This window comes from Aphelocoma coerulescens, chromosome 1 (genome assembly GCF_041296385.1).
Source record: "Aphelocoma coerulescens isolate FSJ_1873_10779 chromosome 1, UR_Acoe_1.0, whole genome shotgun sequence".
In the NCBI taxonomy this organism is placed as follows: Eukaryota; Metazoa; Chordata; class Aves; order Passeriformes; family Corvidae; genus Aphelocoma; species Aphelocoma coerulescens.
Genome location: NC_091013.1, coordinates 5,097,696 through 5,118,316, shown reverse-complemented (window position 1 = coordinate 5,118,316; position 20,621 = coordinate 5,097,696). Strand labels below are relative to the sequence as shown.

General features: G+C 43.6%; 1 protein-coding gene across 1 annotated transcript; it reads left to right on the top strand.

Annotated features, from left to right (window-relative positions):
• The first annotated feature begins 53 nt into the window (after nt 1-53).
• WDR4 (WD repeat domain 4) lies at nt 54-19,931 on the top strand. The gene is made up of 11 exons (XM_069019995.1): nt 54-175; nt 1,695-1,757; nt 2,469-2,615; nt 4,881-5,037; nt 5,599-5,711; nt 7,762-7,822; nt 8,836-8,934; nt 13,901-13,965; nt 14,617-14,800; nt 15,690-15,759; nt 18,797-19,931. Exons 1-11 carry the CDS (start codon nt 54-56, stop codon nt 18,976-18,978), a joined length of 1,263 nt encoding a protein of 420 aa, XP_068876096.1. The 3' UTR covers nt 18,979-19,931.
• Nucleotides 19,932-20,621: the final 690 nt, after the last annotated feature.

Below are 20,621 nucleotides of genomic sequence, written 5' to 3'. Positions count from 1 at the left end.
GCGCGGGGCGGCGCGGGGCGGTGACGCAGCAGCGCACGTGGCGGCGCGGGCGCATGGCGGGCGGCGATGGCGGCGGGCGGAGCCCCGGGGCCCGGCCGGCGCTGGCGCTGCGCGGGGCGATGGCGGTGGCGAGCGGCGGGGGGCGGCTGCTGGCGGCGCGGCCCGGGCAGGACGGGTCAGTGCGGGGCGTGCGGGGCCGGGGCTCTGCGGGGTGCGGTGCGGCCTGGTGGGGCAGAGCGGCGGAGGCCGCCCGGTGCCCCCTGAGGGGGCTCGCAGGGGCCCGTGCGTGGCCCCGCTGGCAGGGCCGGGCGGTGCTGGGGCGGTGCAGGAGCCGCTGGCCCTGCTGCGGTTCGTGCCTTTCCGTGCTCCTTGTCAGCGTTTTCTCGTATCGAAACATCACTTTAAAACTTTCCAGCCTTGGTGGTTTTCTGTCGTGGTTGTGCTCCCCCAGTTGGAGGTCACTGCTGTGTGAACGACTGTATATAACATAGAGATTATATATATATGTCTGTTACACATGCGTATATATGTACATAACGTATAGATGCCATATGTGGGTGTCTATATGTAACATGCATATGTAACATATGTAGGTATAGCACGTATATAGCATGTATATGTATAATATGTATAAAAATTACACATACGTGTATTATATATTACAATGTATATTGTTTTATATATACATGCATACATATGTATATACAGGCATGATGACAGTCTATTTTATGTCTGTAAGGAAGGTGCATAAAGGTATTTGTAAGACAGGGGCCAAGAGGATGGTGCCTGACTCTTTTCAGTGGTGCCCAGTGACAGGAGGGGGAGCAATGGCTGTAAAATAAAACACAAGAAGTTCCACCTCAACATCAGGAGGAACTTTACGTGTAGGGTGGCAGAGCACTGGAACAGCTGCCCAGAAAGCTCATGGAGTCTCCCTCTCTGGAGACATTCCAAGCCCACCTGGACGTGTTCCTGTGTCACCTGCTCTGGGTGGCCCTGCCTTGGCAGGGGGTTGGACTGGGTGATCTCCAGAGGTCCCTCCAACCCGAATGATTCTGAGATTCCATGTAGTATCTGAAGGGAGGTGTCAGAGCATGGACCAGGCTGTGCTTGGTGGTGCCCAGCAATGGGACAGGAGGCAAGGGGCAGAAACTGATGGCCAGGAAGTTCCATCTGAACATGAGGAAGAATTTCTTTCCTCAGCAGTGACTGAGCACTGGGACAGATGGCCCAGAGAGGGTGTGGAGTCTCCTTCTCTGGAGATATTCCAGAACTGTCTGGACACAATCCTGTGCCATGTGCTGTGGGATGGCCCTGCTGGAGCAGGGAGGTGGGAGCAGATGACCCACTGTGGGCCCTTTCAGTCTGATACATCTTGTGATTCTGTGACTGGGTAAATGCTACTGACAGATCTGTTGAGTCTGACAGAAGTAAAATATATGCAAAGTGCAGCGTTACTTCACCAGCAGAGGAGGATTTCCTTTTTGTCATGTGCATACTGTCCAAAATTACAAATTTCTGCTGCCTCTGTAGCACTTTGGGAGCCCACTTGGGCAGAGGTGTCTCCTCAAGATGGGGGCAGTTGTGCAAATAACTTTGAAATAAGAGCATGTTACAAAATAGTTGCCTCTCCTCATCGTGAACCTCCTGGTTATTCTAGTCCCAGTAATTTTAGGCTTGTTTTTCCCTTGCAGTGATGAGAGTCTCTTCGTGTACGACTGCAGCAGCACGGAGAAGCAGCCCTTAGGAGAGAAAGGGTGAGAAAATCTGCTCTTTTCCTGCAGGGTGCATCTCCTGAGCTTGTGTGGCAGTGAAGGCAGTAAAAGAAAGCTATAGGATTACTCCTTGAGCAGGTGAAGGGTTGGTTTTGCTAACTCTGATGGATATATATATATATCTATTTTTTTGTTTCTATTTCATCCAAGGTTTCATTCCACTGTGCACCTTTTTCTTAGAGAAACACAAGTGGCAAAATCAACAGTTCTCTCTCTTGTCGGTCAAGACATTTATGGAAATGTCCTGTGTTTTTTGTTAGATATCTAAGGCTGAAAAAACCCACAAAACAGTTACATAAGTTCTCCAGATCTGTTCTCTGAGTCATGAGAGTTCAAAACACACACACACAAAAAAGTATTTTTCTTAGTTTAAATCTAACAACTGGACATTGTTTTACTTGTAGCCAAACAGGAAACATTTTACTGTTTTCCCCCAAATATATATCAAGATGTGCTAGCTCAAATTTTTGTTTTCTAAACAGGTTGTGATGCAGGCTTAGGCCTTAAATCAGTTTCCTTTGTCTTGGCTTATTTCTTTGCATTAATGTCCATGTTGGCTCAACATTTTAAGCAGAAATAAAGGTGTTTCAAGTTTTACTTTGTTCCTTGTGCTCCTGGTAGTTTGGGAACAACCTCCTCAAGGATTTTAGTAGCTATCAGGTTGTGAACTGTTGTTCCCCTTCTCTCTATTAGGCAGGATGGAAAAGGGACAGATAAAGGAAGTGATGACATCCTGGCTTTTGCCTTCTCCTCATCAGGAGATTACTTTGCCTTGACAGATGACAACAAACGCCTGATTCTGTTCCGTACGAAGCCTTCCTGGGAATGTGTTAGTGTCAGGTAAGGTAGCAGGATGGTGCATGTTGTTATGGAGTTATGGCTGATGGATTTAGAGTTCTAAAATGGGAGTATTTGAAATGTTCATATTTGTTACTGCTTAGCTTCGTTTTTTTTTTTAAATTCCCTCGCTCAAACAAATTTAATGTTTTTGGGAATTCAGAGTATTTGTCAAGCATTGATGTGTGGTCTTCCCCATACCAAGAATGGGAATGCAGATGTTTATATCACTGGTCAAGGAAGGATAATCTCTTTCCTTATTCTAAACCCAGCGTTTATGTCTTTAAGAACTAAAACTTTACCCACTCCTGGTAAAGACTGGCGTTGGGCCTGTAAGAGTGATGCTGAGCAGCTCAGTGAGTGCATTCTTTGTTCCTTCTGATTTGGAAGAGAAGGTGTTTTGGGGAGTGTGTGAACTTCTACAAAAGCACATCTTTAGAGATGCTGCAGCTGCTTTTCTTCAGTACATTCCTCTTGAGGAAACAGCCTGTAGCTGTCCACCAGAGGTCCCCCAGTTCCAAGTTTTCTGCTGCTGCTTATGACAATTCTCTGTAGAAAAACCAGGACCATGAAGGGCTTCTCGGGAAAGTACCTGAGCATGTGACTTCTCTGCTTCTGGTGGTCTCTGACAAATATGAGACCCTGGCTGCAAAACAAAATCAAGTCTCTGTACTTGGCTCTGTGTGTAGGGTACAGGATGGACCTTTGGAGTTAAACAGTGTTGTAGTGAGGAAGTGGTCAGGGCATGAGAATGTGCCAGGGGAGGTTTAGGTTGGATATCAGGAAAAGGTTCTTCCCCCAGAGAGTGGTCAGGCACTGAAGAGGCTCCCCAGGGAAGTGGTTACAGCCCCAAGGCTGCCAGAGCTCAAGAAGTGTTTGGACAACACTCTTAGGCACAGGGTGGGATTGTTGGGGTGTCCTGTGCAGGGCCAGGAGTTGGACTCAGTGATCCTTGTGGGTCCCTTCCAACTCAGGATGTTCTAGGACAAAACCAGAAATGCCAAATTTCTGTTCATTCTGTGTCCTGCCTTCCCTGCTGCCCTGCCTTGTGTGTCTTGCCTGTAACATGCCACTGGATCATTGGTGTTTTAGTTTCTGCTGAAAGTTTTAACTAGGACCACAGCTGGATTTTTTGGGAATGTCATTACCTCATGTTGGGAAACTGGGAATACAGGTAAAAGGCTCTTTGCATGGATGACAGTGCCAAAGTTGAGCTTTGTGGCTTGTGTTGGTGTTTTGTGGCAAGATATATAAAGGTCTCACACAGTGCTGGCCTTTGTAGTCAGCTCGTGTCAGACAAAGGGGAACTTTCGAATCTTTGTGCTCAAGATCACAGGTGGTACAGTGAACTCAGAGCAAGACTTTCTGGTTGGCAAAGTAACCTTTTTTGGAACTATGTTGCCTGTGATCCTGTTGTTGTGGTGTTCCTTTAAACAGCCACTGAGAAGTGTAAGAATTTCTGTCTTCCTACCTGAAGCACAGTGTATTGTCCTCTTGCCTCCAGATGGCCACTGAATTTCAGAGTAGGTGAATATAAATATCCATTCCCTGTGATCCTTGGTGCCCACAGTCCTGTGCTAACACACAGGACATGTTTTCTGGCATATGTGGTCCTTATGTTTATCTGGGTAGTTGTAAGAAAGCTGGTACCTGCTACACTGGCAGCTGGAGCTTTGAGCTGATGGCAGATGATGAGGGAAACTCATCAAGTTCTGAGCTTTTTCTGGACAAGGAACCCAGAGCCTGTGTCTCTGTGACTTGGAATATGAGGAGAAAAGAGTTCCAAAGCTCACCAGGAAGGGCTTCCCTTTACATTACAGAGTGACAGCTGGAGGAGTAGTTTGTACAGTGTTTCAAAGTGTTGCTGTGAAGGACTCCTATTAGGACAAATCCTACCTTGTCTTTTTTGCGTGTTTAACTCATATTTTTATTATGTAGAGTGCAAGGAAGTCTACCAGCCTTCATTAGAGTCCTGGCATGCTGCCTGGGTGAGGTGCTCAGTTGAGAAAGTATCAAGCAAAATGCAGTCATGCAGCTTTTAATGGTCTCCTGGTCCTCTCCCCACCCCAGGTGTTTGCTATTACATAATTCTCTCATTTACTAGACTCAAAAGTGCTGTTTCAGCCCTGTAATGTTACTCTCATCATCGCTGCCATTTCAGTAATGTTGCATCTGAGAACTTTTTGCCCAGCCTCTTGGTCTGTTTAACTTCTGGACTTGCTGAAGCTGCCATCCAGAGCAGTTCAAGCTGTGCCATTTGTCTTTCAGGTTTGTGACCAGGAGATGCACATCCCTGGTTATCACAGCTGCAGAGGATAAGATTTTTGTTGCAGACAAGTCTGGTGATGTCTATTCTTACTCAATAACAGAACCTCAAGCAGATGGAAAACTTGAGCTGGGTCATGTCTCTCTGCTATTGGATGTGGTAAGTGTCTGCCTCTGTGTATTTACAAACCTGCATTCCTGCTTGTGCTTGGGTCTTTCATTGTTGCTCTTGTCCCACACTTGTGGTTTGTTAGGGGTTTTTTTAATTATATAAATGAAATGTGCTCTAGTTGTTTCCTTACTGAGTTTGTGTTGGCAGAGTTTGGTAAGGAAACAAGCTTATGAATGTTGAAAAAGTCTTCATGTTACAGTCTCAGAAGTCTTGGTGACAGAGTGGGAGTTCAGCCAGTCTGCCATGTCAGTTGAGCTCTTTAATGTGATAAGTTTCTTTTTAAGATGCAGGGGCTCTTCCACCTGTGCTGTTGAGGGTCAGTGGCTTTCACTGGACCTGGAAGTCAGTGTTGCTTGTCTTAGCAGTGAGAAAGTTATTCTCACAAAGATTTTACGCTTCCATTGTTACTGGAAAAGAGTGGCTTAGTGTTTGTACCTGCCTTTCAGGGTGAGGAGATACAGGTGGTTTACTGCTTGTCTTTTTTATTTTCCTAGTTAAGAATTTCAAGCCTTGAACTGCTGGGCACTAAAACTCTCCCCTTCCCAACAGGCCCTGAGTCCTGATGACCGGTATATCCTAACTGCAGACAGAGATGAGAAGATCAGAGTCAGCTTGACAAAGGCTCCCTATAGTATTGTATCCTACTGCATGGGACACAGAGAGTGAGTGCCTTCTATGCCAGAGCCATTGTGTGCAGCCATTCCCTGCACAGCCACCTTCCTCTACTCTGAGTGCGTGAAATCATCTCCTCAAATCACCTTAAACAACAGCTTGGTCTGTAACAGAATCCAGGAATGATCTGGGTGGAAAGAGACCTTTAAAAGTCATCCAGTGCAGCTTCCTGCCCTGAGCAGGGACATCTTCAATAAGGGCAAGTTGTTCAGAGCTCTGTCCAAGCTGGCCTTGAATGTTTCCAGGGATTGGGCTCTACCACCTCTCTGGTCAGCCTGTGTTTCACGAACTTCATTGTAAAAAAAATTTTTCCTTGTGTCTAGTCTGAGTCTACACTTAGTTTAAAGCCATTTTCCTTTGTCCTGTTGCAACAGGCCCTCCTAAAAAAATATATGTCTCCATCTCTTTTATAAGACCTGTTTAGGTCCTGGAAGGCTGCAGTAAGTTCTCCCCAGAGCCTTCTCTTCTCCAGGCTGAACAACCCCCAATTCTTTCAGCCTTTCCTTACAGCAGAGGTGCTCCTGCCCTCTGCTTGTGTTTGTGGCCTCCTCTGGACCTGCTTCAACAGGCCCATGTCCTTGTATGCAGGACTCCAGAGCTGGGCACAGCACTCCTCTGGGAGTGTTCTCACCAGAGCAGAGGAGCAGAATCATCTCCCTCCAAATGCTGGTCACAAGAGGCTCCAGAAATTGTTAGCTCAGGATGGAACCTACCTTAGTCTTAGGAAGGGAAGTCTTAGGAACTGTCTTTTGAGATTTGAACATATGCTAATTAAATTAACATCATCTCCATGCAGAACTCAGACTTGGAGGTTCTGTGGTAATACAAAAAACCTGGCTATATGAGCAGGATGGATGGAGCATTCCTGCTTGGACACCCGACTGCAGCATGCTGGAGACTGCAATATGAAATGTATTCAAGGAAGGGAACCTCCAAGAAGGATGGAGAGAGACTATTTACAAGAGCATGGAGTGACAGGACAAGGGGGAATGGCTTTGAACTGACAGAGAGTAGGTTTAGATTAGGTATTAGGAAAAGATTCTTTACTGTGAAGGTGTGAGGCAATAGTTCAGGTTGCCCAGGGAAGTTGTGGATGCCTCATCCCTGGAAGTATCCAAGGTGTTCATTAGTAGTTGCAGAATGAAAAGCAGTGTAACTTAATTGAAAGATATTCAAAAATTCAATATTTAAGTTAGAAATGAATAAAAAAGGGTTACATAAAGCAGTAATTGTCTTGTTTCACAGTCATGGATTTTCTTCTTGCAGTGGGGCTCATGGTGATTCTTGCTGGATCTATTGTGCCTGCTTTGTCCTGGAAGTTTGTATTACAGTGACCAAATATCTTCCTTTTATTTTTTCAGTCTATGGCTTTAAAGTTATGCCTGTTTCCAAAGGCCAGAGTGTCCCATTCAGGTGATGTTCTGCTCAGGTCACTGTATTTTAGGTTAGTGAGCTCTGAGATAATAATGATCCCCAGAAGTTCAGGTCCTCATTACTCACCAAAGACAAAGCAGTATCACCAACTTCTGGAAAACAGAAGTTCTGGCTGAATGTAGGCACTGGTAAACTGCCACATTAAAATTCTGTAAAGATTGCTTTTAAATGATCTCCAACTGTGGCTGGAGAGATGTGGCACTCTGGAGGCTGAGCCATCACTGTTGCATTTTAAAGGATCTGTTGATTCATGTTTTTAATGTGCATCATGAACTGAGAAAGGGGAACATGCTACCTGAGTAAATCTGTCTCCACTGGCACTTTTTGATCTAAATGACAATGTTCTCTGTTGGGAGGAAGTCAGTAGAATTACCTGAGTGCAGATGGGGAAATGCAGTTCTTCATTAAGTAGAAAGTCAGTGGTTTGTGTAGTGCATATTTCCTAAGTACTGGTGACATTTTTTTCTTCCTCCTAATTATCTTGATGTGGAAAATCTGTTTGTTTATTCTAAGGTTCTCTTTTAAAACTGCTGTTTTCTCTTATTGTGTATTTAAAGACCAGGGTATCAAACAAGAGAGTTCAACTTTTGACTGCTTTTCCTTTAGGTTTGTAAGCAAAATACTTGTTATACCCAACTGTCCTGACTTGCTGTTGTCGGCTTCTGGGGTATGTATTGCAATTTCTCCAAAAAAGTGTTGTTTTTTGTATGTTTGGGGTCTTTTATTATTTTTTCTAGTATTTTGGCCAATTTCCCTGGGATACTTGGAATAATCTCATGGTTTACAGGATGGCCTCCCTCCTCCTGCTTCCCTCTTTCTCTCTGCTTTCTTTTCAGTGTTCAGCCATTCTATTGTTGGATCACATAAAAACCTTTTACTGTGCTGATAGTAAAAGCCATCTTTGGGGATGGTGAAATTATCATTAACTCTTTGGAGCACAGATGTTGTCTGCTTGGATGAGAATTGAAGAAATGAGTATTCCCTCCCTTCCCTCCCCAGTCCTTTTCTTGAACTGATGGCATCCTGCTGCCATGCCACACCTGTACAGGGATGGAGTTGGCCTAAAAGAAGGGAAACAATATTCTTTGTTCCCCAGACTACCAAAACTGCACAGGAAGCAAACAGTGTAAATCACAGTAACCCCTGGCATTTGGTTTCAGCTGCTGCTCTTGCTTCCCTAAGGCTCTTGTCCCTCTAATTATTTAAGCAGCTCTAGTGCTGCACATGGCTGTATTTCAGTCTTAGCAAATGTTCTTGGATGGCTTTGTTTTTCCAGAGAGGTGTTTAGCCTCTCTTCAGGAGGTTGCTAAATCAAATGAGAATTTGGGTGATAACAAGAGCAGGGGGCAGAGAAGGGCAGGCTGAAAGAATTGCCATTAGAATGCTGAGCACATGCATGACTGTGCTATTGGAGACAGGCTTGAAATGCCCTCCTCCAGCTACCCAATTTCCACTTCAAAAGGAGAATTAAAATTAGCATGATTGAATAATTTAGAATGCAGGGGGAAATTATGTTAATTAAAATGCTTTATCTGCACTTTGAGGTCTTAACTAAATGACTATTTAGCAGCTTCTGTGAGGAGCTCTTCAGGGAAACGGGGTTTAGCTGAAGGCCAGGAGTGGCCTCTCTTTGCCTGAGTGCTGGTAGTAATAGACTTGTTTCCACTTCCATCTGTCCAGGACTCCACCCTGAGACTTTGGGAGTATAAAAGTGGAGAAGAAATGCACTGCTGTCAGCTAAGTACCATCTGTGGGCCTGAGGCAACCAAACCAGACCAGGTATGTCCATGTGTGCCGGTGCTTTTGCTGTGCTCCTGATCCTTGACACTGCCAAATGTGTTGGTTGCATTTTGTTAGAAGTGCTTCCCTTCTGTCAGTGGGTTTAGAATTCATGTGAGACCTAAAAACTGTTACAGTAGTCTGGGATTTTGGGAAAGGAAGACAGTCCCTGAAATCCAGGCCTGTGTTTCATGTGAATTTCTAAAATGTGCCAAGCAGTGACCAAAAGAAGCTGGTTCTAATTCTTCACAAATTCAAGTTCTGCACAGTGGACAAAGCCTTCACTTGAAATTTTTTTTTCCAAAAACATGGATGTTGTAGTCTCTTAGGCAGAAGACATCCTGTGACACTGGGAAGATCTAAACATTCACCCATTTTTTAAAATGCTCAGAATTTCAAGTGTTAAAGTTGCAATTTTTCTGAGCAAAAAGAAGCTTTGTAATATTTTTAACCAGTGACCTGCAGTGCTGCCCTGTGGAGTCAGAATGCTGGGCTTGTTATTTTAGGTTCTTTTGCAGCTGGACAGTGTCCAAAATTAAAATGTGCGAGTCCTACATGAAAACTGAACACCCCAGGAGCTCTCCTGAACTTCCAGCCTGTACATCAGTGGTCTCACACACACAAGTTCGGGGTGCTCCTGTGATTTGAGATGCTCACCTGATGTGAGCAGTCGTTCTGGTAGTGCTTGGGCTCTGGTTTTGTTTTTTCCTTGTCATTTAATGTGACATAAGACCAATTAGCAGTGAAATAGCACTTGAAATAGCACTGTCCTTGTCCCTGCTGTGTGCATGGAATTAAACCACCTACTCATCTGCTGGGTTACTTGAGTTCACCTCACCACCCATCCTGCTGCGTGTGATTTTTCATGTGAATCTCTAATAACACTTCTTTCCCTGCAGGCCACAGCTGCCTCCCAGTTGTCAGGTGACTGGGAAGCCATGCATGGCTCTTGAGGCAAAGCCACTGTGGAATCCTTATCCAGGCAGAAATTGAATTGAAAACTTCTGCCTTCCCTCCTTTGTGTTGTGGTTTTGATAGTGGAAGTGTGCTTTGCTTCACCTCCCCACATTTGGGGAGCCACTTTCATCACAGACTTCCAGTTTAGACACTGGAAATCTTGGGTTGGCCTAGAGTTCCTGTTAGCAGGAATTCAGGGTAATATCCATATGGACAATTTAACCTGCTCCTTGAACTTGGAAGTCTTCTTGAAAGCACACCTGAGCCAGACACTTGTCAGAAGCTATTTGTGGGGTTTTTGACAACTGAAAAACGGGAGGCACAAAATTAAGTCACTAACCCATCTAACTGATATCCACTGATATTCTGGGTACAGCAGGATTTGAGCATTTGTTGTAGAGGGAGTAATGGGTTTATTCTAAAATAATTTGCCTTCTAGATTTATAGGATCACTGAGGACAAGTAAGCAACTAACTGAAGTGGGGATTCTGTGATTAATGTTAAAAATGTTGCTTGTTGCTTAGACTGGCTTAGCATTAGTAAGAGGGCTTGTGTGTAAATTAGCAGTGCTTGGTCTGTTACTGAACCCTAATTCCACTGATTACAAAGAAGTTTATCAAAAAATAGTATTAAACTATATAATGAACCTTGAATGTAGCATTGGATAAAGTAACAAATGTCAAAAAACTTGTTGCTGCAGGTAGGAACTGATCTAAGAAAACATCTCCAACTCTCTTAGAATGTTTTTGAATGTAGTTTAGTAATACTTGCCTTGTCTCCTAATAAAATCCCTTCCCTAGGATACTCTTCATGCTGATGTAGTCTCAGGAGAAATTGGAGATGCCCTCTGCTTGAGGAGTCTCCATTTAGCTTCTTTACCTCAGTGTGAGTAAGCAAAGGCAGAAAGGGAAAGCCCACAAGCTGTGGGTCAATAAACAGAACACAGCCATTAAATAATAAACCTTATTCCTGCAGTGCTTTGCAGTTCTTCCATCCAGTGCCACATGTGGTGGTGTTGGAAGCCACAAGGTGGCCTGTTCCTTGAATCTGTGAAATGCTGGATACTGCTCACTCTCACAGGTGTTCTGCAGGGAGAAGGAGACTTTTGTTCTGCTGGCGTCTTAGTGCTAGAAATGCCAGAGGTGACGTCTGGTGACATGTGTTTAGTCATGTTGTGCATCCAGGTGTGTCACAGATCATCTCCACAACCCAGAGTGACATTTGTGACAAGCAGAGTGTCTGCAAATGACTCTGAAGCCAAGGATCAGATAGGGATAAAAGTGCTTTTTCTTTTTTTTTTTCTATTGTTATATTTAATTTTTACCATTGATAACCAGTGTGAATGCACTGGAGCTTGAAACACAGCTTGAAGCACAATGAGGATGGAATCATCAGTAATGGTGGGTCATGTGAGCACAAAAATGTGGGCTTATTTTGCTTGGCAGATGATGAATATGTGTCTGTTTGGGGAATGTAGGAGTGTTTTGAGCAGTGTAGCATTGGTTTCAGCTGATGGCTTGCAGATCCTCAGTTCATTTTCCCACTAGAATGGGAGTAATTCTCTAATTCCATAGTGCTATATAAATATTTTCCTGCTTCAGAGCTTTCACCTCATCTGATCATCTTGACAGCAGAAGCTTGTTTAAAGTCCAGAACATGAATTGCACAACTCTACCCCAATGCACCAGTACATTAATTTTTTATAGGGTCACCTCTTCTCACAGATGACATAAAAAGTTAATTTTAAGGTGTTGGCAGGCTGATAACAGTGTTGTATAAACACCGACTTAAGTTCAGAGAGTATCAAGTGAACATCTGTTTATCACAGAATGTTCTTGTAGCTCTTCCTTAACTGATTTCATAGCCTTGTCCTTGACCAGGAAACTGCTGTGGGTCTTACATTCATTTTGCTGATTTTTTAACTTACCCACACATGGAAAAGAAAGAACTTGGAAAGAAGATGCATTTTTCTTTCTCTTTCCAGATGTGACTAAAACTTGGTTCAAATCAAAACAACCTGCTCCTCCCTCCTCCAGTGAGGTTGGGGGAGAGCTGCTGTCTAATTCAAGTTCACAGAACCCTTTGTCTCTCTAGCAAAGCACATGGCTGTGTAGGTGGGCACTTCCCTGCATGTTTGTCAAGCAACAGGCAGAGAGGCAGAGCTTTGTTATTAGAAATCAATAGCACAGGTTTCAGCTTTTCTAATATATATATATATATATATATATATATATATATATCTTGGCTTGTTCCTTTAAGTGTCTGAAGAACCCACTCGTGGCTTACAGTAAATAGGAGCTGTCAGTTCTACTCCAAAGCTGTGGTGTAAGTGGCTCCATCCTGCAGAATCTGCATTTAGACATATTAGCTACAGAGAACCTTTGTGGTTCAGCCTACTCACCCTACCTGGTATTTGGAACCATCTTTTATGTCTGTATGAAACAGGGGTCCTGGGTCCCAGTGCTAAATAGGGACCAATAACTTCATATGTCTGCAGAGTAGCAGGAGATCAGTCCCAGATGTTCTCAGGAGCTCTGAATCATATCAGTCCTTTTGGTCATGGTTTTTATTAAGTGCTCCTTTTCTGTCCAAACAGGTGTTTGAGATGAGTGAAAAGTGTGTGCATGCTGTTCTTGCTTCCCCCTATGAAACCATATCACACAGTTTTTCTCATGTACTGGAGAGAAAAAAAAAATGGTTTTCAGCTCTGTTTATACCATGAATTAATTTTTTTTCCCACAGTTAGGTTTATATCTTAGTAGTTGCATCATGTGCTGTTGACAAAATAGCTTCTGGTGTTAAACTTGCTGACTTGAATTTTTGGAAGCTGCACAGCTTGTTTTGCTTTCCTACATGGAGTGCAAAACTGTGAAACGAGCACCCTGACAGTGCCTATACATCAGCTGGTAGCTCCAAGGGTAAAATCCTTGGTTACTCCCAGATTCACCCTAACTTAGTGAACCAGAGGTTCTGGCCACTCACCAGTGTCGTGTTAGGGAAAGGGGTGGAGGTAAAAAAAAAAGAATACTTGAGGAATCAGAATTCTGCCAGCAGAGTGTCAAAAAGATGTATTTTCCCTGCCCTAAAGGAAATAACTCCCTGCTTCTCTACTTGGAAGGTTTTAGTCATCAGCAGTGTTGGTGTTGTCTCTGCTTATAAAATACACTTGAGAACCAGCCTTTTGCTGTTGCAGTTTTGCCTTTCATGTTATATAACAGATACTTTTGAAAAAGCACCCCAGGACATCATTTTGCAGTTTCTCTGTTCCTCCCAAGTTCCTCCCTACTCCAGGAGCCTCAAATCAGTTGTTTCATATTTCAAGTAGAATGGTTTGTGCAGCAAAGGTGCTGCTTCTCTCCCAGGTAAAACTGTGTAACTTCTAAATTAGGAGTGTGGTGCAGGATTTTTTTTGTTGTTGTGTTGGTTTTGTTGGGGTTTTTTAATGAGGGAAATGGCCTCAGGCAGTCTTTCCTTGTTGTTCAGAACACATTTTCTGTGCAGCAGGATGGCTTCACCCAGGCACAGGTTGAAACAGAGGCAGCACAGCAGGGATATTAGGGATATTAGCTATGCATCACTATCTTCGTTTTTTAACAAACAGAACAGCAGCTAATAGCTTGTGTTTGTAATATCTGAGCTGCTGGAGTGATATTCTGCCTGAGCAGGCTTAATGTCAAATGTTTTTGCCATTAGCATTGCAGGAGAAAATGTTGGAAGGTGGTGTATTTTCCTTCATCTGTTGGTTTGTCTGCTAATGGTAGTTTGCTCAAACCTTTACATTTGATCTCTGGACAGTGTGGAAGGGAGAAGTGTGGAAAACTTCATAGAACAGGAAAACTGGTACAAAAATAAACTTGACTGCAGTTTAAAGGTAATTATTTTGCTTAACTTGGTGTAAATTAAGACACCTGCTAAATTTTAAAGGCTCTTAATGAAATGGAATGTGAATTTTCAGCCCATAAATGGTCTTAACTTAGAAGGATGGTTTTTTTTTTTCTATTCCTAATAGAAATACACCGTGTCAAGAATAACCTACTGCTGTCAAGGTGGTTATGTTGCCATTCTGTGTGACAGGTAAGAATAGATGGAATAATCCCTAAAATCATCACAGCTCCTGTGAAGGCAAGAGCATCTTTCCCTGCTGGCTGTCCTGGCTTTCCCTGAGCCTGCAGTACTTGGTATTGTGGGTCTTCAGATGTCCAGGAATGCCTGTGGCCTCACAGGGAGCCTCTGTGTCCTCTACTTGTTCTGAGTGCAGAGGGGAGTACAAGGGTTGCTGTAATTTTGTGCAGTTTGTGATGCCTTTCCCTCAGTGGAGGAAGCACGAGGCTGGGAGGTACAAGAGCTAGGGGATGTTTTATTTTGGCTGGTGCTCAGCTGTATATTCCTTCAAGTGCAGCCCTGTAGGCCAATGTGCCACAATGCAACACTCCTCATATAAATCCTTAGTAATCCTTATGAAATTCCCTTTACTACCCTTTCTTTTAAACAGAAGGCAGCACTGACTGCTTTTTCTTTCACATAACACTTGAAAAGCCATTTGACATGTTGGGTATTTACAGCTTCTGACTCAGGTCATGTAAGCAAACTGTATTTGAAGTGCTTATTCTAACCACTTTGCTTTGGCTCTGTTGGGAATTAGAGTGGGTGTCTGTAGTTTGCTGTACAAGTGATGGTTGTAGGTGGATTCGGTAATAATGGTAATTAAGTTTTTCCTCTCAAAAGTATTCCCACAGTCTACATCTTTCAGCTCGATGCCACTGCCCAGCAGCTGGTTTACAAACAGCAAGTCTCTCTGAAACACAGAGGTTGGGACATTGCATTTGAGGAAACAGGAGCTCTGTGGATTTTGCAGGAAGACAAGGAAGCTCCTCTTCTTTTGTACAGAGCATGTGATGGACAGTGGAAGGTACTTTTTTAATGCTGAAAAATCCTGAGTTATTTGGTGATGTCTTGAGGCCACAGCAGAAGTGGAGTTTGCTGTTCCATGAAAGTTAAAAGGCACCTTTCTCTCTGCCTTGAGATGGAGTAAAAGCCATAGATACACATCTCATTCTTCTCACCTGTGTATAATGCAAAGGTGTGAAGAGCTTGTTATGAACACCAGTCTGTTTGTTCTCAGCTAAAGCTGCCATCTGGCACAGCAGGATCAGAGTGCTTGTCAGCACTCAGTACTTTAAACCATTGCCTGAGCTTTCTGTGGGCTACACTTGATGATTTTTAAAAAAACCCAAACCACAAACCAACAAAATCCCTTTTGCTCAGGAATGCTTTCCACACAGCTTTCCTTGTGCTTGCCTCTGAGGGATCCTTTGCAGGACAAGGCATTTTGGGAGCTTAAGCGAGTTACTTCATTTTCACTGAGTACAGGGAATCAAATTTGGGGTATGTGCTATCAAGTTCTCTTTTATTGCCTGTTAAACAACTGGAAACTCATCTGTTATCCTTGTAAGTCCCCAGCTAATTCTGGTCTGGTTGTGAAGTGGTTTTAAATGAAACTTCTGAGTATGTTCTTTGACCTTAACGTGTTTCCTGGGATATTTCTTTTCCTCACAGATTAGTAAGTGGGAATCAATTCTTTTTTTGTTCAAATGGCAAAGCTTTCCTAGCAGAACTTGAGATCTCAGGCCAGGTTTCAAAAACAGCTCTTGAAAAAAGGAGCCTGGGAGAGATCATGGAGGTTTTACACTTGCTCTGTTTCACTGCACTCTTCTGAGAGCTGTTGCATTTTTCAGCATGCTGTGAAACACAAAATTGTCTAATCCCTAAATGACATGCAGCATTCCTTCTTTTCCCAGGCTGTAACTGATGACAGAGGATTACAGAAGATGTCAAAATATATTCAAGACAACTGGACAGTATTTGAAGGTGAGAAATTTGGCCTAAAGGTTATGGGAATGCAGATTTTACAGCTGAAGCATAAGATTTAGGAACAAGATTGGAGTTCAGGTCAGTTCAGCTGGCTGTTGAAGTCACTCAATCTTTGTTTGCTCAGTTTCATCACACTGTCTGGTGTGGAAGTCAGTGCAGATAATGAAGTGTGTTTGGGTCACTGTTATCACAGAATGATGTAGGTATTTAGAGCTGAATTGCAGCCTTATAACTTTGCCATAGACACCTTATCACAGGGATGTATCCAAACACCCTCTGGCAGAGCTGCTGGAGTCTGTCTTGCTGCTGTGGTATCAGATACTGGTGTTTGTTGTCTTGTCTCCTGCCTGGGTGTGAGACTTGGTCACAGATGTAGTGGAAACAGGATGGAACAGCCATGGGAGGAGCAGCTCTGCTGTAAAGATGGGCTGCTTGGGTCCACCTTGGCAGGGCAGATGATGTGAAGTGTGGTGTGGCTGGAAGGTGTGAGCCTGGATGGGACAACAGATGACACTGGTTAGTGTCAGGGCTGGCTCATTTTGTTCTTGCTTCCTGCCCCACTCCCAGTCTCTGTCAGAAAAGTAATGCCTGGCTTACTTGTTCAGAAGCACCCTATGTTCCCAGGATTTTTTGTGTTTTAAAAAACACTCAGCTTTACTTAGAAGCTGAAATTAAAGCACTGGTGGCTGCAGGGTAGAGAACAGTTGTGGCATGTGCTAAAATCTCAATTATATATTGAAACTTCATTAATAGAAATTTCTCTCCTGTGCTTTGCTGGGAGACTGGGAATCTTCCTTAAAAAAACGTGTTACAGTTCTCACCAGTCTTATGGTCTATTCATGGTGGCCATATGTAAAGCTGAGAGCTGCAGAAATGTTCAGTCTGGTGTAAAGTCTCCTTAATATCTGGTATTGGATGGTTTAGCATGTAGCTGTCATTAAGTTGGTCATTAAGTTGTAATTAAGGTGGTGCAGTCTTTGCAAGTCAGGTGCTCCTTTGGAAGGGAGATGTTTGCATGGAGATGTTGCAGTCTTGAGAGTTACAGCCAGGTGGATAATTAGGAGGATGAGGTCTGAGTGAAAATGAGCACAGAGAAGTAAAGAGAGCAGGCAGGGGGAGAGGTTCTGGGCATAATTAGCCCATGGAACAAACGAGTGTGAAACGCAGTCACTGGCTCATCTGCAGCTGGGAAGGGAGCACAGCTCACATGACAGGGTTCATTATTGTTAATTAGTAAGTGGAGGCTCACTTGATAAGCACTTATTCCAGTGCATAATGAGTGCTTCAGAGGTAGTTACATCTTGTGAAACAAGTGATCGTTGCATTGTTTGAATCCAGTCCTAATCCCTGCATATTGTCCTTTTATAGACTTTTCTCACCTGTTTGAGGTTTCTGTAGGATTTGAGATTCAATGGTCAATCTGGAAGTATCACAGAACAAAGACAATCCAATCCCACCCCCCTCCCATGGGCAGGGACACCTTCCACTAATCCCGGTTGCTCAGAGCCCCATCCAACCTGGCCTTGGACACTTCCAGGGATAGGGCAGCCACAGCTTCTCTGGGCAACCTGTGGCAGTAGCTCACCACCCTCTCAATAGTTTCTTCCAATACTGAGTCTAAACCTACTCTCTTCCATTTTGAAGCCATTCTCCCCTGTACACATTGAACAGTTTGTGCTATAACTCATCCTAGAAAAATTAAAGAGGAAGATTTAGTGCAGACTGATGAAGGAAAGAGTAGCATGGATGTTCAAACCAGCAGCACCCAATTTCTCCCAGGACCAAGGGCCAGTAAAACTCTTACTGAGTGCAACACTAAAAGTAAAAACCTGTGCTTTGCTGAGCAAGGAGAAGCTGCATTTTTTACCAAGAAACAGGGGGATGCTGTATTTGTGTTTCTGTGGAATAGCACACTTAGCTTCAGAACCAAACCTTAGCAGGTGCTGGATTTCTCTTCATTTGTCCTTTAAAGATTGTGAATTTTGTTCAGTGGGAAAAGTGGAGAATGGGAGATAATTGGCTTTGTCAAGTGCCATTCCAACAATTTTTTAGAAATATGGCCTTAGCCAGCTGGTCTAATTTTGTATTCTCTACATAAACAGTCTGATTGGGGATTTTTGGATAGCAGTTAGTTCCCTGCTAAGCTCATCTAAACCTCCAGCCTTGGAGGGGATGTGAGCAATATTACACTGAATTCACAGAAGGTGTAACAAAGCCATTGGAGCAAATGCTTAGGAATCTCTGTGTGCTGTAGAACATGATCATTTGAAGTCTAAACCTTTGGCCTTCTTGTAAGTTAATACTTCAGGAGAAAAGCCAGCTAAGCACAGTTAGGTGGCAACTCCCTTTTTAGTGTTTGGGTGCCAGGGAACAACTCCAGTGGTTCAAAAACAGAAGCCCTGAAGTCTGCAAGTGTCCACTGTGTGAGGAGAGCTGTGTCCTCTCTTTGCTTCAATGTCAGGTGCTTGATTCTGTATTATTTTTTTAGCCTAAAAATGGAGGCTGTGCCTGGCTGGTGAATGCTGAACAGCTGCTTGCCAACAAAAATCAGGCTTACACAGTGTAAATGTTGATATTTAATCACAGAGTGGTTTGGGTTGGAAGGGACATTAAAGATGATCTCATTCCACCCCCCCTGCCATGGCCAGGGACACCTTCCACTATCCCAGGTTATTCAGAGCCCTATCCAACCTGGCCTTGAACACTTCCAGGGATGGGGAGTCCACAGCCCCTCTGGGCAGCCTGTGCCAGGGCCTTACCACCCTCAAAGTAAAGAATTTTTTCCCAATTTTTAATCTAAATCTGCCCTCCTTCAGCTTAAGGCCATCCCCCCTTGTCCTGTCACTACATGCCTGGGTGAAAATCCTTGTCCAGCTCTCTTGAAGTCCCTCGAGGTACTTTGGAAGGCTGATACAGTGGATAGGACCACAGTAAATGAATTGGAATTCCACCATCTAAAATGACACTCCAGGAAGTAATCGATGAGACCTCTTAAGGGAATTAACACCTGTGTTCTTGCTTTGCCCACCTGCAGGTTCTGTTGGTGCAGAGAGCTACTACAGCAACCTCTACAAGGCCTCCTTTGATAACATGGACGAGTACCTGCAGAGGAAGGAGGAGAGGTCACAGCAGCAGAAAAAGAAAAGGCAGGATCTGCAGCGTGGTTCCAATGGACAGGCAAAAAAAAAGATGAAGACTGAAGAGCCCTCACTATGACTGTTGTGAGCTTGTGACTTTTGCCTTGAGGAAAGAAAGTGATCCAGCTGTGGACTTTTTACATATGAAGTGAATTATGCAAAAGGACTGGTTTAAAATTTTATTCAGGTTTTCAGGCAGGCTGATGTGACAATATCATGTTTGCAGCAAATAATGCATTTACAACATACCTAAACTTTCTAGCAGAATACAGTGTTAGTTCAGTCCTGGGAATCTCTGATGCATGTTACATGAATATTGGAGATGGTATTTTCCTTGAAACGGGATTTTCTTTTTGCCTGCTGTGTTCAGGCTTTCTTCTTCAGGTGGAGACACACTGATTAAAGTGGATGCAACTTTTTTTTGATTACTTTTGGTTTGGGTTGTTTGGGTTTTTTTTTTAAACTTTTAAAAAAGTCTGTTAGTTAATGTAACTAACTAAGTGTACCTGGGTATGGGGAGGGGAATGTAGAAAAAATTCTTGCTGGATATGAGATGTTTTAACTGAGACTTTCCCTTCTCTGTTTTTATCCTTTAACTTCCATTCATATGGTTGGGATTTTGCCTGGCTTCCAATCCATTATGTCTTACTTATGGGATATTTCTATAGGAAGAAGTGCAAAAGTTAATTTTGTATGCTGCAAAGTAAAAGTAAAATGTGTCAGTCAACTTTGTGTTACTGGAAGCGCCTTCCATTGCAACATGATTCTGCTGTGTCTGAAAATCATGTGAGAGCAGAGTTTGGAGTGCATCCTGCTTTTTTCATGGAGAACTTTTCCATACTCTAATTATCCAAGAGACACATCTTCTTGAGAAGTTGTCAGTAAGAGCCTTATGGGGCCACTTGTTGCTGCATCACAGGGCAGAAGATGGTGTTCATCTGCCAGATGGTATCATGTTCATGTGGAACATCGTGTCCTTCACAAAACCAGGTGTGGAAATCTGTACAGCCCATTAAAAGTACTCAGATTTAACCTGTGCACTGTGAGTGGTTCTCTCTGGAGTGTCTGGACACGTAGAATTTTTGCATTCAAATGCAGATGTGTGGCCCAGCTGCTTGGTCTGCTGACAGCTTCTACCTTCCCCTTCTCCTCTGAAGGATGCTGAATGTCAGTAATAGAGCTCAACAACAGGTAGGGAAATTTCCTGGTGGTTTCCCTAAATCCCATGCTGATGGGAAGCTGTGAGGAAAAACCCTGTAATTTCAGTCTTCTGAAGGAATGTGTGGGGTGGAAACCTTCCAGACTGTACCTGAAACAGTCAGTACAGTGGCACAACGCTAGTAATGAGCATTTTTCGTGGTCCTCAGGAAAGGATGAGAAGCTGCCATCTGAAGTGCTTTGATATTGGGTAGGAGAGGTGGCTTGGAGAATGAGGCACCTGTGGTGTGATGGTGGCCTTCAAAACTTTGTAATTCTTGTAGTGTTCATTTAATTGAAGAGGAGCTCTAGGGAAAGGAGGTGGGGAAGCACTTAAGGAAGCTCCAGCCTCAGAGTAGCTTTTATTTAGGAGTAGAGTTTGCTGGTGTGCAGATTCTGTAAAATACTACCAGAAACAGGCTTGTATTCAGACTGTGTGAACCAGACAGGACAGGAAGAAAAGGTTCTGAACTAGATGTTTTGCTAGCTGTGATAAAGAAATCATCCCATGATGAAGTTTGCAGA

Excerpts from the sequence above, each read along its gene's own strand:
- WDR4 (XM_069019995.1), top strand. The coding sequence starts at position 54 with ATGGCGGGCGGCGATGGCGGCGGGCGGAGCCCCGGGGCCCGGCCGGCG. Across the intron at positions 1,758-2,468 it reads CAGCCCTTAGGAGAGAAAGG|GCAGGATGGAAAAGGGACAG; the intron begins GTGAGAAAATCT and ends TCTCTCTATTAG. Across the intron at positions 2,616-4,880 it reads TGGGAATGTGTTAGTGTCAG|GTTTGTGACCAGGAGATGCA; the intron begins GTAAGGTAGCAG and ends TTTGTCTTTCAG.